Source organism: Cavia porcellus, unplaced genomic scaffold (genome assembly GCF_034190915.1).
Source record: "Cavia porcellus strain 051 isolate PalLab524CR breed Dunkin Hartley unplaced genomic scaffold, mCavPor4.1 scaffold_6, whole genome shotgun sequence".
Lineage (NCBI taxonomy): Eukaryota > Metazoa > Chordata > Mammalia > Rodentia > Caviidae > Cavia > Cavia porcellus.
In genome coordinates this window covers 20,805,779-20,832,914 of record NW_026947489.1, presented here as the reverse complement: position 1 = coordinate 20,832,914, position 27,136 = coordinate 20,805,779, and the positions used below count along the sequence as shown (strand labels likewise).

The window sequence follows — 27,136 nt, the reverse complement described above, 5'->3', positions numbered from 1 at the left end:
TCGGTGGCAATCCTGGGTCTCCCAGAAACCACAGAGTTCTTTGTCACTCCCCACCCCCATCTTGAAGTCTTCCCTCTTTGCTCCTTCTCTGGTCCCTCCTCACCTATTCTGTGCACCTGCCTTTGTCTTCAAGGCTTGACTGAAATTGTCCAAGTTCTACCAGTACTGTTTGTCATGATTCTCCTCAGCTTAAGAACTTAGTGAGTTCCTGAAGGGCTGGAGAGAGACAGAGACAGAAAGAGAAAGGAGGAGAAGAAGAAACAGGAAGAATTAAAAATTAGTACTTAGAAACAATGGAGCTGAGAAAGTCATTTTTTATACCCATTTAAATTTAAAACAGCACTGTGTTAGGTTTTTTGTTTGTTTTTTGAGACAGGGTCTCACTATGTAGTTCAGGCTGGCCTTGAGCTCACTTTGTAGCACAGGCTGGTGTCGAAATCACAATGATCCTCCTGCCTCAGCCTCCTGAGTGCTGGGATTACAGGCTGAGCCACCAAGCCCGGCTAGCACTGTCTTAGTTACTTTATTGGTTGCTGAGGCAAAGTAGCTGTTTAGTCAGGCTTTGCAAGGGAACAGCTTTAACACAGGACACGATTTATAGGATTATTTTCTAATATTCACCCAAAAAGTCAAATGCAGAAGAGTACAAGCGATCTGTCCACACACTAGGAACTCCAAGAAACCAACTAAGAGCCTGGATCCCATGGCAATGTCCTGCACAAGTCCAGCTGAAGACCTAAAGCCCACTGGCAATGTGTCATACAGGTCTCTTATCAGGAATCTGTGCTGGGAAGGCCCAAAGGTCAGTGGAGGGAGCTAGAATTCTTTCTGTGCCAGCTGGATGAAGGAGCTGTGTCAGCAGGCTGAGAGATCTTCACAGGAGCCACATAGCAGAGCTCGAGGTAAGGACCAGAGCTCCCCTTCACCCCCCCACGAAAAGAAATGCAGCCATCCTCAGCGACAGCGAGGACTGAGCTCCTTCAAAGATGAGACCAGCTGAGTTCATATTGGGAAGCCCACACGACAAGCTCCTCCAGGAGAATGAACCGCACACCGTCTTCCCCTCCAGTTCGCCTTGTATGCTCTTGGCAACAATCCTTAGCCAAATCCATCCAGATGGGCTCTTCTCCGGCTGGAACCATGCAGGATGTCAAAGAGAAGAAAAAGAAGGTTCCTGCTGGGCCAGAAACCCTTGAGAAAAAGCAAAGACATTTCCCAGAGCTGAAGGTAAAGAGCCTGAGAAAGAAGTTTGCCCAGAAGATGCTTCGAAAGGCAAGGAGGAAAATCATCTATGAAAAAGCCAGGTACTATCAGGAAGAGTACAGACGGATGGACAGAGTGAGGTTCACATGGCTAGGAGGGCAAGACAAGCTGGCAGCTTCTATGAACCTGCAGATTCCAAACCGGCATCTGTCATCTGGGTCAGGTATCAATGGTGTGAGCCCAAAGGTCCACAAGGGTTGCAGCTTCTTCATCTTCACCAGATCTTCAGTGGTACCTTTGTTAAGCTCAACAAGGCTTCAGTTAACATGCTGAATCACATGGAGGTACCCAAACCTGAAGTCAGTAAATGACAGTCGAGGCTATGGCAGAATCAGTAAGAAGCGAGTTGCCTTGATTGATGACTCATCGATTGCTCGATCTCTTGGCAAGTACTGTTGGGAGCCGCGGCTGAGCCCGGTCGCCTTACTTGGCGGACGTGAGGCCTGTAAGAAAGAGCAAAGCCTGAGCTAGATTACCCCTCCCATCGAGTGAGCCAAGTTGGCGCCTGCTTCCTGCCCCCTGATTGCCCTGGCGACTTAAACAACCCGCTCTGTAAGATAGTCTGCCTAGCAACAACTGATGTTAGCCAATCAGCCCGCATCGCGCGCTTTGAACTGATTGGCCACTGTTACCCTATAAAAGTGAGTGCCTCTCCCGCCACGAGAGAGAAGCACAGAGAGAGATAGAGGAAGTCCACCGGTAAGAAAGGACTGGTGGCAGAGCGGAGGCCTCGCGCGGCCCACGCGGAGACAAATAAAGACAAGGTTGCACACCGTCAGAATCTGTCGTGTGTTCTTCCTGCCGGCCGGGAGCGACACTGACAAAGTACAGCATCATTTGCACGGAGGATCTGATTGATGAGCTCTATACCACTGGAAAATGCTTAAAGAAGTAACTTCCTGTGGCCCTTCAAACTGTCACCTCCATGAGGTGGAATGAAGGAAAAGACCACCTGTTTTGTGAAAGGCGGAGATGCTGGAAACAGGGAAGACTGGATCAACAGGCCTATTGGAAGGATGAACTAAAATACCTACCATGATTTGGTCAGTTGATAAAAAGTGTCTGCTTCCAAACTGAAACAAACAACCCCAAATCCATCCAGATGGACCTTCCACACCCAGAACCATGCTGATTCGGTTCAGCTGGGTGTTACAAGTTGCCCATTAGTTGATCTACCCCAGTGCCCAATACCCACCCAACTTAAAGGAGGAAAGGTTGACTTCAGCTCAGTTTGCAGAGAGGTCAGTCCACAGTCAGCTGGTTCCAAAGCAGGGCGGCATGGCAGGGGCATCACAAGGAGAAGCATTCTATGATGTGGCGGGCAGAAAGGCAACAAGCAGCCAATCAATGAGCAGCTGAACGCCTGCCTTTCTTTTCTCTTTCCATTCCATTCAGGCTGAGACAAACATATTGACTGGGGCCAGCTGCACCCAGGTTGGGGCTTCCATTGTCCACATTTTTAATCGCAGTGCCACACTCTTAGCCCACACCCTAACTCAGCCACCTTTCAAACCGCCCACTGTTGTAGCTTGGCATAACTGATGCCAATTTTTTTTTTTTTTTTTTTTTGGGTACCGGGGAATCAAACTCAGGACCTTGCGCTTTCCAGGCAGACACTTACGCTGGTGAGCTAAATCCCCGGCCCTCTGACGCCATCTTGTCCCCTGTATTTGATCTGAAGAGTGAAAAATTACTCAGGGTACAAGCCCCATAAAAAAAGCAGGATGAAAAAAAAAATAAATAAAAACCAGAATGAGCTGTACCCACAAGAGAGAAAAATTAACCTGCTCAACAAAGAAGCAGGATACAGGTGTCAACCAAAATTAATGTAAGATTCTAGCTAAATTGTTTCCAACAAGATGTCTTGCTTTGGTTTTTTGCTTTAAATACCCTGTAACCCTCCAGCTCTGGGCCACTGAGTTTGACTCTGAAACAAAGACTGAGCTCAGCTAATAAAATCCCAAAATTTATCAATTTGGCTGCTTGGATTCCTATATTGTTACAAATTTACTTCAGCTACCTACCACAACATGGAGATTTGGGGGTACACTGATGCAAACCTAACAAGCACTCTAGCATCATTCTGTCTCCCACCATCCTTAGAGGGGCAGAAAATAAAATAAAGCTCAGAAGATCAACAGTGCTCTAGGCAAGAGCACATGGGCATAAGATTTCCTACCACTGGTGGCAAATCTATGGCAGGAATGTTATTTTCCTTTAAGACAAAAGATGTTCATGTATGAGGTTTCTTTTTTTCTTTTTTTTTTTTCCCTAAACTAAAACCTCAACATTCAGGTTTAATTGCAGTGTTGGTGCTTTGCCATAAATAAGTGGGTTTGGGGCTGCAGCATGGGCACTTGTGTCTAAAGGGTTCGCCATCACTTCAGAATCTAGCCTGGCCTTCAGTCATCTTCACTCAACTTCAACCTCTTTAGGATGTATAAGGATGCACTACATGTCACGGACTAATTAAGATGAGAGTGCGTTCTGGGATAAGCACGTGCGCTGAGAGCCCGTGAGATGACAGCACCCTGTCAATCATTCCTGTCAATCACACCTAGAAGTTCAAGGGGAGGCACCTAAGCAGAGGTTCTGGTCCTTTAAATTCTGAAACCCTGGTTTGACCTAAGTGCAGCTTAGGCGCACGATGTGCTGCACCTTTTGTTACCCCGACACCTTGTTCTGTCTGTATCTCCTGTTGGCACACACTTGCCCTGAGCACCACTTCCGGGATCTTCACCCAGTCAACTCTCTTCACTTGCCCCTTGTATTGTGTATCTGCAATTCTTTGCTCATCATATGAGAGCCTGGATTACATTAGCCTGTTTCATGGTTATGAAACCTCACCTCTCAAGTCCCAGGCAGTTTCTGATGCCTCTGTCTGTCCATGTTTCTATTTATGTGTTGGGCATGATGGTACACACCTGTAACCCCAGCACTCCAGAGGCTGAGGCAGGAAGATTGTTGAGATTAGCCAGTGCTACAAAGTAAGCTTCAGGCCAGCCTGAACTGCAAAGTGAAACCCTGTCTTAAAAAGGCAATAAAAAAAAGTTTCTATTGATGGCCTCTTCTAGGTTTATACCTGTGCAAAGAGCCTCAGGTTATGTACCCAGTGGCCCCTCCCAAACCATCAGCAGGTCCTGCCTGCCGCCTTTGGATGCCTATTATTGCTCCAGCATTGGGCAAAATGGCCAGAGGGACCAGTGAGGTCAGGCCAGCTGTCCTAAGGAGGCGCATCCTGTCGCAGGTCTGGGCACTGGCTGAACTGGTTCTAGAATGCTCCTTCCCAAGTACTCTCCTGTGTTCCTCTTTGTCCCACAGGCCTCTCTGTATGTGTTGGTTACTTTTCTCTCCTTGCTGAGACAAAATACCCCACACTCAAAATTAAGGAGGAAAGGTTTATTTAGCTCACAGTTTGTGGAAGCTTCAGTCCATAATCAGCTGACTCCAAGGCAGGGTGACGTGGCACAAGGGCAACAATTCAAGGTGGCAGAGGACAACAAAAGCAGGAAGAGGAAAGCGGGGGGAGCCTCTTCTCCTCCCTTATACTGTTAGCAGGTCACCACTCCCTTGCGGCCGGTGTAACACTCACACCATCTTCCTGCCCTCCTCTTGCACAGGATGAGGATCCTGGCTTCCTGCTGAGCTGCTCAGTTAAACTTCTAAACTTCCCAAGTTGACACAGTGTATCAACCATCACACCATATAAAAGTGAACCTCTTCCCCGGCTTTTTCTATGACAGTGGATGGCTGGCAAACACTGCACAGCCCGCTGGGTCACCCCCTTCCCGCCCAGTTCAGGTTTACTGCTGGAATTCCAGCAGCTGAACCCTGCCTGGACCAGGCTGTACTTCATTCAAAGGTATTATATGCCCCAAGGTGCTGGTGACCAACAGCACGGAAGGAGGAAGCCGGATCTCTGCCAGGGGGTTTCCTGATGTTCTCAACTTCACAAGAAAAGAGATCAAGCCCATCTCCACGCCACACCAAACAAACTTTGGCTCAGGTGAGACTGCAGAGTCCCTCAGAGTTTCTGGTGAAGTGGCTTTACCAGCTGCACCCCATAGTCTGATTTGTATCTCCCTAATAATCAGGGTCTTCAAGCATCTTTTATATGCTTACTGGTACAGTTTATGTTTAATTCAATTCTTGTAATGTGAGGATTCTATTTTCCATTAGTGGAATTTATTTTATTTTTTGTCTTTTTCATTTTTATCGGTACCAGGGATTGAACTCACGACCGCCTGCTTGCAAGGCAGGTGCTTATGCCGCTGAGCTAAATCCCCAGCCCCCCCCCCCCCCATTAGTGGAGTTTTAAGCGTGTGAAGCTGGAGGCCCTGCTATCCTGACTGCAATGAAGGGCGCCCCCGTGTGGCTCCCCATAATCCCCACCTTAAGGCTCCGCTGGTACCTACCCAGATGGCTCATGTTGTGCTGGCAGCCTGGTCCCCAGTATGGTGGCCTTAAGGTGGCCTGATGGAAGGTAATGAGTGGGAAGTCACCAGCCTAATGCTGCCTCCAGAGAGGCTGGGGGAATGGGTTGTTTAAAGCAAATCTGGCTCTCAGCTCACTCTCTTGCTTCCTGTCCACCAGGGTCTCTTCTTCCACATGCTCCCACCATGGTGTCACCATCTGTCACGGGGCCCCCACAGAGAAAGCAGAGGCCAATGCCATACTCTTGAAAGGCTAAATAAGCCCTTCTCCTTTCTGAAGCACCCAGCCGTGGGCATTTGGTCACAGTAACACAAAATCAAACAAGATAGTGCAGAACGGAGGGTCAGAGGCCTCCCCTCCCTGGAGGCAACCTGTCCCTCCCAACTCAGCTGTGCCCAACCATGACTGGACCTGTCCCCCTGAAATGTGTGCCTGTCCGAATGACACATTAGAATGGAAAGCAGGATCTTAAAAGAAGATCTGCATGCACCATGTTCACAGGTGCATTATTCATAGCATCCAAGGGACGGCAACCTGGTGCTGTCCCAGTGACACATGAGTAGATAAACCCATGCATCATACCATGGACTGCGAAACCTGAGAGAGGTCAGTGACCCGAGCTACAACATGGATGGGCCTTGGGGACACTATACCAGTGGTATTGGTATACCACTATACCAATAAACCAGTCACAAGAATACTGTTTGAGTCCACTTAACATGAAATACAGGTACATGCCTGTAATCTCAGCACTTGGGAGGCTGAGGCAGGAAGACTGCAAATTTGAGCCCTGGCAGGGCAATTCAGATCCTATAAAAAAAAAGAAAGTGTACCTACTCAAATGTATAGAAACACAGAAAGTAAAATGGTGGTGGATGAGGAGAGAGGAGTTATTGCTTAGCACGTTCATGAAGGGGCTTCCTAATTCATGTCTTGCTGCTGGGTAGCTGATTTGAATTTGATTATTCTGTTCAACTTGAACTAAGATAGGACTGAAGAAATAAAATTAGGTAGGAGATTTAAAAAATCGAGAATTTAAAAACTGCAACTTCTAAACACAGGCTCAGGGCCAGATACAGCACACACCCATCATCCTAGCACTCCTGAGGCTGAGGCAGGAGGGTTGCTGTGACTGTGGAGTCCGCTTGGGTTGCAGTGAGATCCTGTCTCAGAACAAACAAACAAACAAACAAACAAACAAACAAACATACGCCCAGTTTATTCACTCCCCAAACTGTAAATCTGGGCAAGTCTCTTTGGGCTGCAAATCACCTTTATTTCAATTTTCTCCACCCCAGGAAGGGTGGAGATGGCCCAAGGTGTACCTCTACTGTGGATGGCTTGCACTATTACCCAGGGGACAGCAACAATGCACATGGGGATTAGAATTTGCCCCTCCTTTTCTTGAGCATCTGCTCCAGTCTGTTCTATTTTTACTTCTAACAAATCTTTCTCATAGCTCTTTTCTTCACTGGTGCATCCTAAAAATTCTTTTCCATGACAGGAGTCTGAGAACCTGCATACGTACGTTGAAGAGATGGATTAAGTTCCCTGTTTCAGCCTCTGGAACCCTCAGACCTAGCCTGTGACAGAACTACAGGTGAACAATGACTGTCTCACTGGGTGGCTTGCACAGGGTATCTAACAATACAAAGCTGGGCATCGTGGTGACACATCCCTGCAACCCCAGCACTTGGCAGGCTGAGGCAGGAGGATCCTTGAGAGTTTGAGACCAGCCTGGGCTACAAAGTGAGCTTAAGACTCTGTCTCAAAAAGACAACAAACAAAACAAAACAATAATGCAAAGAAAGGCACTGATTCAGCAGACTCAGTGTCCTCCCATTACAGTTCCTTATGGAAAACATTAAAATGGTAAAAAAAAAAAAAAAACTTGTAACATAGCTCACTGTGGTATTGAGTTGTAGATGCACATTATGTACATACAACACCAATGGGGTACTTGTAAGATTTCCAAGTTGAAATTATGGATAAACTATTCACAAATATAAATTTAATGAAGTAAATGTTCACTGTAGTGATTTTTAATAGGCTTGAATAGTACTAATATTTATATTTAGATAGTAATTCAAATTCAAGCACCCAGATCTGGCCCATTTAGACTTTTTATCAATTTTATTAGTAAAAAGACTGACAAAGTGCTTAGATCTGTACCACAAGGGGTACACACCACCAGATGAGACAGTCATGTTGCAGCGGGATGCGCTGTAATAGACAAGGCACTTCCGCATGATGAGGAAAGCCTCGCCAGGTGCACAACCAGCAGCAAGCAGCTACATTCACTGAGGTCATGGGAAGCTGAGCAAGTCTGCGCCGCCAGACAGAATGAGGTGCTGGGATGACAGAAAAGCACTGCACAGAGGCCAAAGCACACAAAACAGCCACAGCAACAGAGAGTGAGGACGGACCGGGCGCCTCTCCCTGAATGTACAGGTCCTGATTGATAGGAACGATGATTGAGGTGCTGAGTCATCCGAGGGGTTCCGGACATGCGTGCTGCCCCAGAATTCACTCTGATCTTAATTATATTCCTGACATATAACGCGTATTTATGAACCCATGAGGTGGGAGTAGGGTAAAGCTAAGGTCAGCTTAGGAGATTTCAACATGCATGTGCTCTCACCTAGAGCATCAGAGATCACCTGGGTTTTGTTATTTTATTTTCTACCCCTCTTAGACAATGGACACATTAGGTTTGTCTTAAGAGAAAACATCGTGGGCTGTTTAGAATTAAATGGAGGGAAAGATAACCCTAACCCTAACCCTAACCTAACCCTAACCCTAGCCCCCTCCGCCCCATTGTCTTAACTGTACTGGTCACGCAGACACCACAGTGATTCAAGCCAGTGAGACCAGGTTTAGATTTTGCAAAATGAAAGAGCGATGGAAATTTGCTATGCAACAAAGTCAAAGCATTCAACACAAAACTGTACACTTATAGACGGTTGAGCTGGAAAATTTTATAGTATACACATTTTATCCCAGGTTTAAAAACTTAAAAAGTGAGTACACAGTTTTAGGGAGAAATTAAATAAATTTGTGCTTTATAATAGGGCAATTGTAAAATTTTAAAAATTATATAATTCTGTAGCTGTTACTCTTTTGCCATGTTCCCACCACCTTAAAAGATGCTCACTGTAAGGCCAAAGTACCCGGCAAAGCTGGGTGCCCAATACATCAGATGATTCAGGCAAAGGCCACTTCACCTGCTCTCCCGGCAGAGCACTTTCCAGAACAAATGGTTCTGTAGGAAAGCAATTTTCAACAGCACTTCCCTACAGCGCCATCTCCCTTCAATCCGCAAACCAAGCTATTGCTTGGTTCTGAATCTGGCATCAGCTACACTGAAGGCCTGAACCAGGCCAGCGGCTGTCAGGACTTGGCCAGCTGCCTGCTCTGCTGACAGGGAGAAGCTGGTGCCCACAGGCTCTGACCTGGGGTGGGAGCCTCAGACACCGACGGTGGTGGGGTGCGTGTGGCAATGCCCCCTCCCTGACCTGTGAAGAGCCACAAACCATGGCTCCAAGTAACCTGGATGTCCGTGCTGCATTCCTGTGCTGTTCCCCTCAAGGTCAGCAGCCCATTCACAAAAGCTGGGCCGGGCACAGTATGGGCACCTGGCCTTTAGCAGCTTCCCTACCCTATGCGGGAGTCCATGCCACTCTCACCATGTTCAGTGGGGAAACAGGCTGGGGGAAATCACAGGCCACCCCAAGTCTCAACACCAAGAGGCAGAAAAGATGGGACTCAAGAGCCCCTTGGTCTTCTTGGCAGGCCCAAACTGCTCCTTTGGAAATGGCACTTTCAGAAATTAATCTAAAACCCAGCAGTCACAGTAATATCAATCAGAGTAGGGAGGTGCAGGCACAGGAGCTGCCACACCTGTGGCAGGAGACACTCTCGATTCCAGAGACGGGGCCCTGCTCACAAGAGGGCGGGTACAGCTCTGCTGGGGCCACGGCTTAATGCAAACCACCATGCAGTATCCTTTGGCACAGGGGAGCCCCATGCTGGGTGGGCAGGGAATCCCTGGATTTGGGTCACAGTGAATGTGTCAGTTCCCATTCAGAGCTGTTCTGGCCAGCCTGTACTCAAGGACCTGATGCTAAGCTTGGGAAGGATTCAGCTCCCCTGGGCTCTGCTGGTCCCTCCAGCCCAGCAGGGTGGGGACAGGCCCCGCAGGGGCCCAGGATGCTACAGTAGCTGTGGTCAGAATTTCGGCACAGAGAATGAGAAGAAAAGAGGGCTTAACTCTTTCACTGCAGGACAGTTATTCAGAACCCAAACATGACCCTGGAGGAAGTTAGGCGACAAGAACTGAACTCTACACTGTCACCAAACTGAGGTAAGGGATCTACAGCACACTGACCCCGGAGGAGAGGGGGTGTTGCACTACAGACAGCACCACATGGTGCCCTGTGGAAAGCCTGGGATGGCCACTGGCACTGCCCGGATTCCTGCCACCTGCCATTTCCAGAGTCTATGAAGTGCCATCAGTAAAACCACAGGAGCCACAAGAACCGCCAACCCTCGGAGGGCCACACTGCAGGCTCAGCGCACAGACGGTGCAGCAGCTCTGACCTGGGCACCATCCAACATCCTACCGGGATGCACTGCCCAGGTCCCCCGGCCCGGGCTCCTCACCGACCCTCCAACTTCTCACGCCCTTCCTTCCTGCGCCTCTCCCGTCTCTGCCCCGGCACCAGGGGCCAGGTCTTCGGGCCAGTACTGGTCCTCCATGTACTGCTCCACGTCAGTGCTGCTGTCGGGCTCCCTGTCCTCGGGGCATGACCACTGGCTGCTGGCCACCTCCTGCTCCCACCTGTCCTCCACCAGCCGGTAGAGCTCCATGGCTGTGGCGGCATCTTCCACTGACGAGTGCCCGTGTTGGCCCACCTGTAGATGAGAGCCAGTGTCACTGCCTGTTGGGACAGGCCACAGGCCACTGAGCTTCAGACCCTACTTCTCTTAACTGTAAGACATGATGAAAGCCGGCTTTAGAGGCTGAAAATTTGATGCCCATGAACACAATGCAGGGCAGGATCAGGGTCCCCAGGCCTGACCGAGGGCCTCATGTCTGCTTCTAGGAGACACAAGAGCAAACACTGGGGGTGCAAGACTGAGCGGTCAGGCTGGGGATGACACGCTCAGGAGAGATCTGCCTGGAGGTGACAGTTTACCCAGCGCATACAGGGAGGAAGGTGTAAGTGGAAGAGCCTCTGGCTACACAAGGTGACCTGGATGGGGAAAGGGCAGCCCACAGCCCTACCCTTCCTCATTCAGGGGCTTGGGCCCCCCGGCTTTGCTTCTGCCCCACTCACCTGGATCCTCTTGTGCAGCAGCTCCAGGGCCAGGTCCTTCAGGGAGACTCGGGCTCGGGTGTGGAGGCCAGGCTGGCCGAGCAGGCTCGGGACGCATGTGGTGTCACGGGTCTGGCTCCGGGGGTGGACATACTTGAGGGCCTGGAAGTCATTGTGCAGTGCATGGCCCACCACAACCTTGCCCTTCAGAAGCTTAAGGATCTGTAGGTGGAGAGGAACAGGGAGAAAGAGCCTCGTCAGGCCTGCAGTGAGAAGGACGAGCCCTCTCCCAGCTGTGCCCAGACCCTTGGGGAGCAGCGGGGCAGATCCATGATCAAACTTGCTGCCCCGCACTTAAATCCACGCTTCCTTTTTGGTTTTTTCTTTCGGTGCTGGGGATTGAACCGAGGGCCTCACACATGCTAGGCAAGGACTCTGCCATTGAGCTACACTTGCAGACCATTTTGTAATGTTGAAACAGGGTCTAAGGTGTCCGGACTGGCCTTGGACTTGCAATTCTCCTGCCTGTACCCGAGTAGCTGTGCATCACCTCGCCTGACTGAATCTAGCCCTTCCTCTTGACTGTAACTTAAGCACTCTGCATCCATGGACGGGCACCCTGCCCGCTGCATTCCACAGGCAGCTAATCGAGGGAGGTCACGGATGGCCAGGCTTCTCGTCAGTTGCTGCTGTGCAGCCTTTTTCGGGTGCTCCCGGCTCTTCCTGAGCTGTGGGTCCCAGTTCACTGGTGGGCTGTCCTACAAGTCACTGTCAAGGACTCCATTCTCCCCTTCAGGAGACTTATCCTGTTGCTAGGGACATATTTGGCCCTTGAGATGGTGTAGCCATACCTCCCACACCAGAACCCGAAAGCACAGGGTCCCTATGCGACTGGACCAGTGCTGCTTCAATGTATCGGTTTACTATTAGTTATTGGTCAGTAAAGACCTATCAAGTGAAGACAACAGAACCATGCCTGGTGCCAGTAAATACAGCAAAGGCAGAAGCTCTTACTAGTATGAAGTGACTTGGTCCCGGTTTCAGGATTCTGCCTCTTCTTTCCTGTGTACTGACTCTTCCTTGCCCTCCAAACCGGTATGTGTGCACAATTTATACCTCTCCCTCGAGCACCCATAGAGGCCCGCAGCCTGGGTGCAGCCTCTGTGGAGCTTTGCATGAGCAAGGTGTGTCCTGTGCGCTCTCCCTTGGTTCTGTCCAGCTGGGGACCCCTGTTATACATTAGTATTTCTCAGGAATAAAACCAGGTGTGAACAAAAGAGATGCTAATAAATTAGCATTCTTAAATTGTGTCCTAATCCAGTCACTGTATTGGAACAAATTAGCATTTTCAAAAGCAGCAACAGAACAGAACAACATTGTAACACTTCTGGGCTGCTGGGATTGGGCAAGTTTGGGAAATACAGCTGTACCTTCTCTTCCCTCCTGCTCCTCTAGAGGCCTTATGACCTCAGCAGTTCTTTGGGAAGACTGGAGATTATCCAGCAGGCCCATCAGGAACAGGAGCAACAGGAAGGAAGCCTGCGTGAGCCTCCCCCACTCCACCCCTCCCCTCCACCTGGCTGGGGTGGGGTGGGGGATGAGGCCTGAGGCTTGTGCTGTGATGCATCCCCGCTATGCAGGCTGAATGTGTCTCATCAGCCCACAGAGGTGGGTTGTGTGAGGCCTGCAGCTGGTGATGAGAACGCAGGCCCAAGCTAGCATCTCTTTTGTTCACACCTGCTTTTATTCCTGAGAAATAATAATGCACAACAGGGGTCCCCAGCTGGACAGAACCAAGTGAGAGCACACAGGACACACACACCTTGCTCACGCACCAGTGCTCCTACTTGCCCGGGTGCATACCTGTCTACACCTACAGGGACCACTTTCCTTTTTTTTTGAACACCAGAGATTAAACGTGGAGTCAAAGCCCAGAGTGCTTTACCACCAAGCTGTATCCCCAGCCTTTCCATCCCAAGACAGGGTCTTGCTAAGTTCAGCTGTCCAGGCTCGCCTTGAATTTGTGATCCTCCTGAGTAGCTAGTGTTATAGGTATGCATCAAGGCACCTAGGCTTGTTGGTACAACTTTCACAAATAGCTTTTCTGTCCACACTTCACTACAGCCCAAGCAGCAGCCCTCCAGGCACCGGCTTCCCCCAGCAAACTTCAGGACTCTCAAGCTAAAGTGCCCTGCTCATTAGTGTATTGTGCATTTCCTAACCAGTTCACATGTGCAAACTGCACAATCATTTTTTGTTAGACTTCTCTTTTCATCTTTATGGTGTCATCAACCAAGCCTTTGACTCTGTTACACTTAACACCCTTCCTCGTGAACATCTGGTGCTGTTTACGCTTAGCATAATTTTTAGAACCCCTCCCAAGCCTAGAGACCTGCAGGATCAAAAGCTATTAGTCAGGCTTTAGATGTTTGCTATAGTCAACGGCACCTGAGAATTTCTGCTACATTAGTGGGGTCTCAACTGCTAAGCAATTTTTTCAAAACACTTAAAAATTAGTGTAAGGAAATATGCCAACATCTCAATACTGGAAGAGTTCAGGGATATGGGTCCTGTACTTCTCATATAGACACCTAACACTTTATAGCACAAAGCAAACCCCAAAAGGTAAGCTGTTTAATCCTTAATGGTACAGCCTTCTACAGACATTAACCTGTGTGCTGCCCCACCAGCCCTTCAAGGAGATAGGGCCAGGACTTTACTTACCCTATCCCATGAGGTGAGATCATGAAATATGGTGAACATTTAAATCTAAAAAAAGAACTTATTGCAGTAGAAGTCACATTGTCATTGATCCCCCTCAAAATCTCCCTCATCTTGAACACAAGTGATCCCATCATTCTCACCACTGAAGCAGCTTTGGAAGTCCTCTTTAGGGAATGTCATCTGTTGTACTGATGTGGCTGCCTTCATCGCCCAAATGAATTCAAACATTTACCTTTTGTGGTTGTTTTGACTTTGGGGAAGAACCAGAACAGTGTCACATCCAGCGACCAAGGCCGATGAGAACGCACTGTAAGGTTTTCATATGCCAGAAAGCACTGTAAACATTTTGAATCAATTCAGGACACTGAGAAAGGCACAACAAGACCTGAAAGAGGACTTCAGAACTGTTTCTGGAAAGTGGCAAGCACAATGGGATCAGAGTGTTCAAAGAGAGCGGGAGAATTTTGAGGAGGATTAATAGTAATCTGTTTTTTACCACGGTATCTTTAAAAAATTAAAATGAACATCCATCATATTCTTTGATCGTGCACTGTGTCCGGAGAAGGAACCTACTGGAGGAGGGAGGGACTTTCTGAAGGTCTCTCTCGCTCTGTGAGACCCGGGTTATGTACTCACACTCAGGGCTGTACTACCCAGTCCATCACACAGACCCGATGAATTCCCAACTCTGTCCTCACCTCTTTCTGGGCCACCTGGAAGGGGATGGCTCTGCGCATGTGCTGCCGCGTGACACCACTCCAGCGAGTACGGTAGTCAACGATGGGCATCTCAGGCCGGATGTACTTGTCATAGAGGACGTCACCATGGTAACTCACTACGGAGCAGCGGGCCAGCTCGCTCACACACCCTCGGGGTCCTGTGCCCACCATCTCACAGTCGATAGCCACACACTTGCTGGGCGAGGGCCTCAAGGCTTCCCCGGGGGCTGGCCGTCTGCTGCCCAGGCCAGTGCCACCACTTCCAGCCCTGGAATGCTGGCTCCCGCCGGGGGCAGCTTCAGAGTCTGGCGGTGCCTCTGATGGGGAGGACCATGACCCCGGAGGTGTGCTCAGCAGCCCCTGCTCCTGCAACAGGGCCTTCCGGGCCATGAAGCGCTGGTGCTGTCGGCTCCTCCTCTTGTGCCTTCTCCGTAGCACATCCTTGGCGTTCAGGCTGGTGTTGGACAGGCACTGAGCAGACCCAGGGCCTTCCCCCTGGACCATGCCAGTCAGTTCACAGCCTGCAGCAAGGGACGCCAGGGAGGCGGTCTCTCCGCAGGACAGCACTCTAGAGAGAGAACACAGGAAGAAGCGGGCCGCATGAGGAAGTGGCCAGCCCAAACCTCTGTGTAGGAGCTCACAGCATCTAGCAGAGTCAGAGACCCACCTCACCAGCAACAGCTCTCACACTGTGGAGGGCTGTTTAACTCAACAGAATCGTACCATTATCCCAGCTCCTGAATACCCCACTTCCCAAGCAAAAAAACCTGAAGCATAGAGATTAAGGACTCCACCCAATTAGTAAAAGAAAAACACTGGTAAGAAGCAGAACCTCCCAGGTGTGGTGCCACTCACTGGTAACCCCAGCACTCTGGGAGGCTGAGGTAGATACAGGGACTGCAAGTTTGAGCTCAGCCAGGGCAATTCAGCAAAGCAGTTTAGTGAGATTTAAAAAGAAATGTAAAAAGGGCTGGGGATACAGCTGAGCAGGACCCCCTGGGGAGGTTGCTATAATGTTGATTAGCATCCTGGATCGGAACACTAACTGTCCTGACAGCACAATCAGAGAATCACTACACCCTTCAAAGTCCAGTTATGCAGTCTACTTCCGTCTGTGAAGGTAGCGATGGAGCCCAGTGTGTCTCTGCCACGTCCCCTGAGTCGTAGCCCACAGCAGGCCCTCTGGAAAAGTGTGGTGGGCGCCATGCAAGGCCTGCTGCTAGACAGATGTGAGACTGTGAGGACCACAGGGCTGGAATTCACTGTAGCCTCAGGAACTCAGGTTGGGTGGGGAGCAGATGGTTGCAAGAGTGCAAAAGTGTGGTCAGGACGCCAGCAAGGGACTAAGGGAAGGGGCATGGGGCAAAGCAGAGACACTACCAGCTGAGAGAGGCCTAGAGGTGGAGGGGATACTCTGCAAAGGTACAGCTAGGTCAGCCCACCAGGCAGCCCGGGAAGGAGTGGTTTTGAGAATCTTTCTCAAGCTCAAATCCCAGAAGCCAAAATGCACCACTGTAGGCAGCAGAGTTTGAAGGGCAGAGGCAGGGATTGAGGAGACAGGTGGAGGCCTAAGGACTGCTCCTGGGCTTCCGCAGGGATGAACGGGGAGCCAGGGAAGGGCTTCAAGGGGAAGTGAACCAATTGCAACTGCCTTCCAGGAAAAGTGTGGACTGGCTGAGAACCTAGCAGCAGAGACGGGAAGGGGCAGGAAGTGAGGTGGACTTTGGATTTGCTGATGCCAGCTCACGTTTGAGGCTTCCTGGCACACAGGGCCAGGGTGAGGCTCAGTGACCCATTCTGACTCATCCACCTTGGGCCTGCTCATTCCCTCCCCAAAGCGTCCTCCCTCTAATGAAGATGTTTAACCGAAGCTGTCAGAAGTGACAAGTTCAGAGTCCTGATTTGCCTTAACCCCACGATGGGAGAATCCCTGCACAAAGAAGCCCAAGCTGGCCCTGCTGGAAACTGGCTTGGGGTGTGGGCTTTCCAGAGAGGGGCTGTGTGTCACAGGGTGGGTGGCTTTCCTGCAGGACACAAGGTCCTAAAGAAACCCCAATTAGGTTCCCCAAGAAAAGGTCTCTGTGGCTTTGTGACTGAAGAACTGAAAGCAGGCCTGTTCCACCTGACCTGGCCTCGCTGGTTTGCCAGAACCAACAGTGACCAGCATTAGACCTGTGCTTCAGCACAGATGTGTGGGCTTAAAGTGCACAGCCCTTTCAGCAAGCGGATATAAACCTCTTTCCAGAACACCCAGTGCTCTGAGGGTCAGAGCAGCAGGCCTTGAAGTAGGGATCCCTGGTCCAAGGAAAAGGCCTCAGTGCCAAAGATTCGCAAAGCAAAGATGTGGAGGAACCAGAGTCAGAATCACCTGTGATGTGGGATCAGACTAGATTTAGGGGATAGAGCAGGTAATTCTTAAAAACACTGTCTGTTAAAATACAAGATTCTCCCGCCCATCCCTACACTATCTGGACTTCCTTGGGGAGAGAATCCCACCACACTGGGGATTAAACCGAGAGCTTTCGCAGAGCTATACACATACCCAATCCTTTAAAAAAATTTCTTTTTTAAAAAAATGTTGAGCCATGCTCTCTCCAAATAGCTGAGTTGCCCAGGCCGGGCTCGAATTTCTGACACTTCTCTCAGCCTCCCAGTGCTGGAAATACACGCGTGCATCACCCCGCTTCTGAGAATCATGGTGGCTACGGACGACCCCTCCCACAAGTCAAGATTCTCAAAATTGCCCAGGTTTCGGAGAAACTGGTTCAGTAAGATCTCCTGCGTTACTAAAAAGTTCACGGGGAAAAAAAAAAAAAAAAGCAAAGCCAGCACGCGGAGAGTGCGGCCGACAACGCCGGCCGGCGACCCCAGAAGGCCTCAGGCCGTATCACCAAGTCCAGGCCGAGGCTACCGCCTGGCGCCGCCCCCCAGGCCCGGGCCCCAGAGCTACGCGGGGATCCCTCGTCGGGGCTGGCCCCCATCACCCTCTCCAAAGGCGGGGACACGCCGCGTCGGCTGGTGCGACCCGCAGTCGGGGTCTGTGTCTCTGTCTCACCTGAATTCCCGGCGCCTCTTCCGCCCCGCACGTGTCGCCGGCAACCACCAGCTCCTACTTGCCCAGGCTAGCCCGCTCCGGCTGCCCGCCTATTGGCTCGCTGGACAGCAGCGCCCGCCTAAAACCGCTTCTGATTGGTCGATCTCAGTGCGGCAGTGGGCGAGCCAGAGCGAAAGAAAAGGGACTCTTTGAGGGGTGTGGTCTAGGATCCAGCCAGACGCGCAGGCGGGAAATTTTAAAGAGACCGGACCTGAACTGGCTCTGCTCTAGGCTATGGCTATCTCTGGGCGGCTGCATGTGTTGAGTTGCGGGCTTCTTTGGTACAACCAAAGGCCGAATGACCAGAGTACACCCACATCTGCGGAATGGAACAGTAGCCACTACCTCCTCCAGAGTTCTGGAGATTCGGTGAAATAATACAGTATATCGGTGAAATAATACAGTATTTAGTATACTATTCTTTAAAATCTCAGGTTTGAGCCCAGCGTGGTGGTGCAATCTGTAATCCCAGCCCTGAAGGGGTCTGAAATAGGAGGATCCTAAATTCGAGCCCGTCCTGGGCAATTTAGCGATTTGGTGAAAATCTGGCTTTAAAAGGAGGGACTATACTATTCACGCAGGGAAGTTGGACTTGCTGTTTTCCCTCTGAAGTCTCGGCAGTTTTATTCTATGTAATAAAATGGCAATAGATTACTGGAACAAAAAAATACGCGTTGCAGCATCTGTTTAAGGGACGAACTGAGTTCTACTCAGAACTCTAAGGGCTAGGGGGCTTTGGCTTGGGGGTCTGGCAGGTGCGCGGGCTGTGAAGAGTTGGCGGGGGAGGGAGAGGCACCGTGAGCCAAGGTTGTCTTGTTATGCAGATGAACTGTTCCGGGCCACAGCCACCTGTGGCCTTCCTTCCCCACAGGTTTCAGATGTGCAAATCTCTTCTTCCTGTAGAAAGATTGCCTGGGCAGATACGGAGCATTTCAGATGGAAATGCTGCTTATTCTTGTAGATAAATGTAAATTTCTTTTACAAGTGGATAGCTTTTCTGGGCCTTCCTTGTGACAGAGAATTGGAGGTTGCTGTGGAAATCTGAAAGATTCTTACAGAATGAAATGTGTATTGATTTTGATTAAGTGTAGTACTGATATTGCTGTGCTATCTCAGTCTGCAAGGAAAACAAAGGCACACTTACAGCCTTATGGCCACAGAAAAAAAATTTCAGAATTAACAAGTTTAAATTTATCTACATATTCTTGGGACAGAAAAGCACAATATATAATACACTAAGCTTGTATAAAATGCTTAACAGAAGCCAAGTATAAAGAATGTTGCATAGAATGTCAAAATTTTTTTCCAAATCCATTTTATTTCAAGGATAAAAAGAAAAAAGAAAAAACTAAAATAAAATTTCAAAACACATCAGTAAGGGGGCTATAATGATACGTACATTGCACATTGTCATCCCCAAATCTAGAATGTCAAAAGATTTAGTAAAGAAACACTATATTTGAAATGGTTATTTTGATGGTGGGATGAGGGATGCTAAGAGGACAAATAGGAAAAATCCATAAAATTTACAGTCTCTCAAGGATTAGACAAAAAGTTGATCTGGAGAGCGGAAAAGCAGGGTTGAACCCAGGGTCTCTGACATTCTCAGCCCTTTTTATTTTTTATTTCAAGACAAGGTCTCAGTAAGTCACTCAATTCCCCAGGCTTGTCACTGGGCTGGGTTGGAGAGCTTGAAATTGAAAAACAGAACTTGACCCAATCTTTTGTAGAACAAGTCCGGTTTGATGACTCCCACTGTGGAAAAAGCATTTTCAGGCCTTCTCAGTAAGAGGCAGGGGAGGAGTTTACTAGGAAGAGATTTTAGGACACACAGGAATGGAGTGCAGGTGGTTTGGAAATGAGACACATTATTTCCTGCAACAGGGAACTTTTATGTTTCTCTTGAAGGGTGGAAACCCCAAGAAAAGGTGCCCCCCAAAGGTACTCACCGATTCTACAGGTATGTGCAGTTTTTTAAATAGAAAACAATCATTTTTGGATTCTGTGCCTTAATCTTAGGGTCAGGTGTCTGCTTTTTATTTTCTCAATCCAATTTATGAACTTTCAGTATTCCTGAGGAATTTGGGTGTGATAGGTCTGCCAGGAAAGGAGCCTAATGTTTTGGTTTCATTTACACAGGGTCTTGCCATGTAGTTTAAGTGGTCTTGAACTCACTGTGTAGCCCAGGATGGCCTCAAACTCCCTACGTAGCTCAGGCTGCCTTTGGACTCACAGCCATCCTCCTGCCTCAGCCTCCCAAGTGCCGGGTTTACAGGTATGCACCCTTTTTTTCTTTCTGTACTGGGGATCGAACTCATGACCTTGCACCTGCCAGGCCAGTGCTTATGCCACTGAGCTAAATCCCCAGCAGGAGCCTAAACTTAACCAAGGAAATGCTGATTTGAATCACCTTGGTTAATACTAGTAGAGTCCTAAGAAGTTGCAGTCTTCTTAAAAGTACAATGTGATTTCCTCATCTCCTTTTTCCCTTTTATTTCTTCTGTCCTACCTCAGGCTGTCGTCAAACTTACAGGATTCTCCTATCTCAGCCTCTCAGAGTGCTCGGATTGCAGATGTGTGCCCTTGTCCCCAGCGTGGTTTTACTTTTTTTAGAGGGTGAGTCTGGTGAGAAGTGGGTGTGGGAAATGTGAGATCCCAGAGCGCATTTTGTTCTACTTGATCAGTGGGCCACACACTTCTGTGGACCTGACACAGCACAGAATGGAAACAGGAAGCATCTGAGTCTCTAGCCTTGACTGGCTGTCCTAGGGGGAGCCCCAGGGGGAACCCCTGAGTTTTATCTCAGCTGGATGGGGGAGGGTGTTTCTTGTTCTTTTCAAAAAACGCAAAAGCATTGGGTTTCCAAACCCGTGCTGTCTTGTCAGAACACAGCAGTAGGGTAAACCCAACACTGTCAATAAGAAGTTTTTTTCATGGACCTTAAAAATGGATGTCCCTGCAAGTCCCTGGGCAATTCACATTTCACTATAATAATTTAGCATAGTTTAGAAAGATGTCAGTGCAGCCTTTGTAACTACTCAGAACATTATTAAGCAAAAATGTTTTGAGACCTCAGGTATTCAGTGATGGCCTCAGTACTGATGGCACCCGCAATCCTGCTTTTTTAGGAAGCCACTCAGCTTACCTACCAACTCTTGTGTTTCTGCTTCTTCCATTTTGGGTTAGTGGGGACTGCGTCCAGGGCCTTTGCATGGGATGACATCCCCAGCCCGTATTTAAAAATTTAAATTTTGAGACAAAGACTCTCTAATTGATTAAGTTGCCCAGGGTGGACTAGAACTTCCAATTCTCCTGCCTCAGCCTCCCAGATTTTAGGAATTACAGTGTGCACTCTCATGCCTAGGTACTTACCAACTCTTAGAGTGAAAATAGCTCCTCTTTCAAAGACCAAGAAGACTTTGAGGTATAGCCTAAAGAGGAAAACTCCTGATCAAACCCTTCCCCGAGGACCCTACTCTTTTCTTCTCTACATTTTCAGTCCAGAAGCACAGAGGACCAGAGATGTGCTGTTTTGCAAGCACAGATCCTTACGGGCCATCAAAGCACCACTGTGCCCACTGTGGGTAGCACTTTGAGGACTTAGGAGTGGGCCATGGGATCCCCATGGTGCCAAACCACTGTCAGATCTGAAAGGGTGTATTGATCTGCCCAATTTTTAGAGCAATGATTCTCTGAAGTATGGTCCCAGCAGCAGCCTAGACCTTGGCTGGGAATTTGTTGGAACAGCTGAGTCAGAAAGCCAGGGCCCGGGCCCAGCGATCTGCATTTTAATGAGCTAACTGATTAGCAGCCGGTCCTGGTGCAAGGCCCAGTGTAAGACCCTTTGAGTCATACGGAGTGAAGCTGACAATTTCTGGGGGCCAACTGGAAATTTCCCCTCTGGTGTGCATGTACGCGTGTGTGTGTTGCTGGAGATTGAAGCCAGGTCTTTTAAACTGAGGAACTTTAAAAAATTTTCCTTTTTAAATGTTGAGACAGAGTCTCACTAAATCACTAAATCGCACAGGTTGGGCTCAAGCTTGGAACACTCCTGTCCTACAGTGCTGGGACTATAGACACGAGCTACCACAGCTGGCTCTATTGGCACCTTTGACCCCACAGTGGCTGGACTTTGTACCTCCCAGGACATGCGCTGTCACGGAGACAACTATGGCACCTGTGTACTCCCCCAGCTCCTATGAATTTCAGGATTCCTAGACTCAGGTTAATTCTGCACAATTTTTAAATGGAAGACCGGAAGTATTCTATCCAGGGAAATTTTACCCTCCATCCTTGATCTCTCCTTTCTAGATTCCAGTTTTTTCACATATAGAATGAATCCTTAAACCAGGGATCCCCAGTCTCCAGCGGACGCGCAGAGCTTTAAAAATGACGGATCACACCCGAGATTCCCATTCAAGTGATCTGAGCTAAGAACGGCGCCTAGGGAGCAGTTGCCTCAAGAGCCCAGCAGAGGGCACTGCGTCCCTGCACATCCAGGGAAACCTGCGGTGGAGCAGGCTTCTGCGAGCCAGCTGATCCGCGAGGGCGAAGGGCCCGAAGGCATTGCCCTTGTGCTCCCTAGAACATCGCCTCATGAGGCACTAAGTTGTGAATCTTGCTGAGTGACTTACAGGCAAGTCCCAGCTTCTAGTCTTTGATTTCTGTGGTTTTACAAAGGGAGGGTTTGGACTGCGTTCGTTGTTGCATGAAATGCGCAGCACAGTGACCCGCGCGCAGAGGGAAAGCTCACCTCCAGACCCGGTAAATGTGACAGCACTGGAGAGTGGAGGCTCCCAAGGGTCCTGACTTCAGGGAAAGAGGCAGTGGGGGAGGGGCGTCTACGCCTGTGCTCCTTTGCACCGCGCTTGCCTCCTAGCCACGGTGGGACTAATTCCATCTTACATCTGAGGAAGCCAAGGCTCAGAGATGTCAAGGAGCTGGCTTAAAGTCACACAGGAATCGAGGGTGCAGCATGGAGGGAAACGTGCGCGTTTGACTTCAGAGCCAGGACTGGCAGCTCTGCGCACCAACAGGGGCTCCTGTATCCGCCTCTCACATCAGGAGCAGACCCCACCTCCCAGACGCTGGTTTCCGGAAGTTGGATTTCTCCTTATCTTTCCCTGCTCTGGCCCCAGAGGCTGCTGCCTGCTGCTGCCTGGGAGAGATGGACTCAGAGTCCACTGTAGCCCTGCTCTGGCCATCTTGACATCCGGCCAGTGCAGGGCAGATGCCTGCTGAGCAGCACCAATTTTCAGACTTTCCAAGTGTGAATGAGATTTCTGACAGGACTGGTTGCCCACTGGCTTTGCTGCGGTTAGGAGGAAAGAGAAATGGAGGAGACGCAAAACAGGGGCAGAGAGGATCTATTCAGAGGGGAGAGAAAGGCAGAGGCAGCAGCACAGGAACTTCTGAGTAGAATGAAGGGCTTCCTAGGTTCAGAGAGGTTAAGTGCCTTCCTAAAGGTCACACAGCTAGCAAGCAGTATAGGCTGGGTGAGCTCAGCTAATTGGTTGTGTGTTTAGCATTCCCTGGAAGCATAAACTCCCAACCCAGGTTAAACCTTGAGATGCTGTAATGTTCTCAGCTGCATGGGCAGAGGGGAGGGTTGGGGACAGCTGGAAAGGAATAAGGAGAGTGTTGGACTTTGCTGCTTGACAAATTGCCCTCCCCAGAGGGTCTCAAGATTAGGATTTGGGTGTTGTAAGCAGAGAGACATTTTCACCAGACACCACAGCTGTCCCTGCTTTGGCTTTGAATATCCCAGACACCAGAAATGGAGAAAATAAATCTAAATTTTTATAAACAAAAAAAAAAGAGATTGAATTTGGTGTCCAAAGATTGCCCCAGACAGAGGCATCACCAAGAAAAACGGGCAAGTTGTGTTTTGGCCACTTCTGCCATCAGAAGGTGTGGCAGCTGAGGCCGGTCAGGGCACAGGGCTTACCCACCCACTTGCCCACTCCCCCTCTGGCTGAGGGGAGGACTGGGAAGGCACGAGGACACTGCTGTCCACTTTCCCACCGGGATACTATGTCCTGAGCACGTGTCCCTTGGTGCCACCTACACTGCGTCTCTCTAAGGCTGCCATCCGTCTGGCCAGGGAGTTCCAGATTTGGGGTTGCCTGAAGCCTCCCAATCCAGGGCCCTGACATGGTGTTGAGAACGACCAAGCCATCCAGGGGACTTTCTCCTGCCCTGAGTTGGGGTGCGGCAGCAGCCCAGGGCTCCTGGGAATACAAGTCTACCTCTTCCTGCCACCCTGGAGTATGCCCTGTCCTTGTGCTTGTCTCTGATTCTGGAGAAGGAGGCCCAAGGTGTTCCCTAGGCATGAAGGAGAAGCCCTTCCGGATGGCCAGAGAGGCCCTGCCCGCTCCTGCACCGCTGTGGGAGGCCAGCACTGTGCGGCAGACTGGGACTTGTTGTTGGGCACAGTGAGACAACAACAAAATCACTAGTCTTCCAGACAGGACTGGCCACATGGCCTCTGTCACACCACAGGCCCCTGCCAGGTGCCCCCCGCCCATTCCAAGCTACACCACCACCATCTCAGAACTCCCATCGCTGCTCGGGACTGACAGCAGTGACTTTCTTACTTTGTTTTTCTGAAGCACTCTGTTTTTTATAATGAAAATAACAGGGAAAGCTCAATGCAGAGCAGAGAGCCAGAAGCTCCTTTCGCTACCTTTTCTTCATGAATCGCAAAGCCCCGTCCATTGAAGGAGGGTGGAGAACAGGCAGAGCCGAATGTAGCCGTGTAGGGGTGGTGCGCACCTGTAACATCAGCACTCTCTGAGCCTGTGCAAGTTAGTGACTTAGCCAGACCTTGTCTCAAAATAAAGAAATAAAAGAACTGTAGCTCAGTGCAAAGGCCCTGCATTGGATCCCAAGTTCTGAAACAAACAACAAAAAATGCAGGTAGTGGTGGCCTCCCCGCCCAGGCCCACAGTGACAGTCCTTGGAGGCCAACGGTAGCACAGTTGAGTGAAGTTGCTGGCTGGGCTGGGCCAGCAGAACAGAAAGGACAGGAAGTGGAGACATGGCAGGGCAGCTGGGTGTGAGGCTAGGCTCCCTGGTTAATGTCCCTGCAGGCAGCACTGAGAGGGGGGACAGTGAGGCTCCCACTGCCTGGGCCAGCCTCTAATTGCACCGGCAGGGCACATCCGCTCCTTAATTAGCAAAAGCCACAATATCCTGGTGGCTTGAGAGTGCAGCCCTAATTGTATTTGGGCAGCAGCTGAAGGATAATTACCCTTCCCTATAGGTGCTTTGAGTTCTTTTGCTTTGTGTTTGTGAGCTCTTCCTCTTTAGCTGACCTTCCAGCTGATTGGAGCCCATGCAGAGTGAGGAAGATTCAGGGGGTCAAGGGGGATGATGCTGTTGAGGCTTGGTCACTTCCAGTGGTCAGCCAGAGCTAGGGCACGGTCCCACACGGGCCTGAGGAAATGCCAGGTTCCCTGTACAAGATGCAAAGGAGAGAGTCCCTTCTTCCCCAGGAGGCTGCAACCCTCTTTGATCTAACCCTCGTGGTAGAGGCTGGCTTTGAACTCCAAGCTGCAGGGAACTGAGACCCCCTCCCTCTATTTAACCCATTGAGAAACAGAAAGTTCATTGTCCTTGATTTCTTATAAGACAAAAATAGCCCCTGTGTCTGATCCTGGTGAGAAGGATGTAGGGCATTGCTGGCCCTAGCGATTGCTTCAGAGACAAAGACCCCAGAGTAATAGCAGAGAACGTGGTTCTCTGAGGTGTAAGGGGTTCACAGGACAGCTTAGGGCCGTAAGTGTTTCCAGGGGAAGCAGGTCTTTCTAGGGGACCTTGCAGATAAACTTCAGGGGGGAATGATGAGCTGCAAATATCACAAGCGGAGTTTGGAGAGAATCGCAGCAGCTCTCTGGTCACCACACGACAGACCTGTCTGTCCATGTGAGCAGCCCAGACTCCAAAGCCACCAACCAAGTCACTGTCCTGCTCCAGGCAGTGCTCGTTCTTCCACCCCAGTGCTTTGTACACACCCTGGCCCTGATTACACAAAATGCTTAGCTAAGAGGCAACAAGCGTGGGTGAACCAGCTCGCACCTCATAATCCTCCTTTCTGGGCCCTCCCTTCCTGTGAGGACAGATCCAGTGATGATGGACTTGAGCTCCTGATGACCAGTTTTCTAACATTTCAAACATTCTGGGCTCTATTTGGGAAGATGTAACTACCCCCTCCCCAGAGGCTACTACGGTCCCAGAGAAATGTACCCTGAAACAGTGACTTGCCCTCGAGCCCACTAAGTCCCACTCCCCACTTCTAATTTCTTTCCTCTGAATTTACAGCTGTCCCCTTAGCAACGCTTGTTTCCATGGTTTCCTCCATGACAACGATTCCCCAACCCCTCTTCTCTTACTTCATGACAGTAATGGGTATAGGGATCCTCAGTGTGGCTACTCCACATAACCATGGTAACAGTTAATTGAGCCTTTATTTTTTGTGAAAAGCTAGGGAATATGAAGCTTTTGATTTAGAGTAAAGGTAGAGGCAGGGACCGGTCCAGAGCTAGAACTGCCATTCTCTGAAGAGGAAGTTAAGGGACTTGGCTGAATGCTTGTCAGTAGCATGTAGTTTGGACCTGTGTTCAGCCTCTACTTTAAGATGGCTAAGCTCTAGGAAATCAAAAGTGACAAGACATAGCCCCTCATATTGAAGGTTTTACCGGGTGGCACTGATGTTCATGGTCCCACTGGCATCAGATGTGGTCCAGGAAGGAAATGCTCCTGGTAGCAACATTGTAATCATCTGTCCATCCCCAGCATCCCCTCCAGCAACCGCCAAGAAAATATTGAGCAAGGGGTCCGTGGATGTGAAGACATCCTTCAGGCTGCCAGGCTGTTATTGGAGGGTCTGTCAAAGAAGGAAGGAGAATCTTTGATTCCTCTCTTAGAAATGTGGAAATCAGTGCCATCATCCCTAAATTGTTCTGTTTATTGCAGGCAGAGAAGAAAAAACAAACAAACAAACAAACAAACAAACACCCCAGACCTGCTGAACTCCACTGTCATAGGGGCTGAGATAGCCTCCAATCCCGGGGCCACCATCACCTACCTGCTACAAGCCATCTTTGGTAGGAATAGGTCTCATTTAGAGGATCATCATCTCCATCTATTCAGCTTTTCTCCTTGCTGGAAATTCAGGCCAGAAGGACAGCTGGGAAGAATGAAAGTGGGAAAACAAATCAATGACTATAAGACAGCAAAGCTGAGTGAATCCAAAATCAGAGTTAACTGTTCATCTCTTCTAGCTTTCCATGCTTGTTTCCAAAAGTTTCACCAGATCCCTAACAGTGAGGACCCATTCTGAATTTCTAGGGAAAATCATGAAATTCTCTGTGTCTTCACTATGATGATATCCATAACCTCTGCTGACTTGGAATAATCATGACATAAAATAAAATGAAAAAATCCACAGAACAATTTATTATGCAGATTTGCTCAAGTAAGCTACAAGTAGCTAGGTAGAAAAGTTCATCCTTGCCAGTCAAATGCAATCTGGATTAGCCAAAGTCCCAGGCCCTGGGTCCAAGAACTCTGAGTTCTGCCCT

General features: G+C 49.5%; 1 protein-coding gene and 1 pseudogene across 4 annotated transcripts; one reads left to right on the top strand and one right to left on the bottom strand.

Annotated features, from left to right (window-relative positions):
- Positions 1–298: 298 nt before the first annotated feature.
- On the bottom strand, positions 299–17,597 carry Aen (apoptosis enhancing nuclease). Of its 4 annotated transcripts, none has more exons than XM_013158883.3 (5): positions 17,514–17,597; positions 14,438–15,026; positions 11,037–11,237; positions 10,360–10,611; positions 299–1,706 (listed from the first exon to the last, which is right to left on the bottom strand). In XM_013158883.3, exons 2-4 carry the CDS (start codon positions 14,960–14,962, stop codon positions 10,375–10,377), a joined length of 963 nt encoding a protein of 320 aa, XP_013014337.1. In that variant the 5' UTR covers positions 14,963–15,026; positions 17,514–17,597; the 3' UTR covers positions 299–1,706; positions 10,360–10,374. The 4 variants fall into 4 exon arrangements, with proteins under 4 accessions (XP_013014337.1, XP_063106094.1, XP_023423197.1 ...); XM_063250024.1 differs by having other exon boundaries at positions 10,364–10,611; XM_023567429.2 differs by lacking the exon at positions 299–1,706 and adding an exon at positions 2,459–2,570.
- On the top strand, positions 1,042–2,288 carry LOC106028861 (large ribosomal subunit protein uL30-like; annotated as a pseudogene).
- Positions 17,598–27,136: the final 9,539 nt, after the last annotated feature.

Coding starts and splice junctions, on each gene's coding strand:
- Aen (XM_013158883.3), bottom strand. CDS start 14,962: ATGGTCCAGGGGGAAGGCCCTGGGTCTGCTCAGTGCCTGTCCAACACC. Junction 11,238..14,437: donor TCCAGGTGGCCCAGAAAGAG/GTGAGGACAGAG, acceptor CTCCACCTACAG/ATCCTTAAGCTTCTGAAGGG. Junction 10,612..11,036: donor TGCTGCACAAGAGGATCCAG/GTGAGTGGGGCA, acceptor TCTCATCTACAG/GTGGGCCAACACGGGCACTC.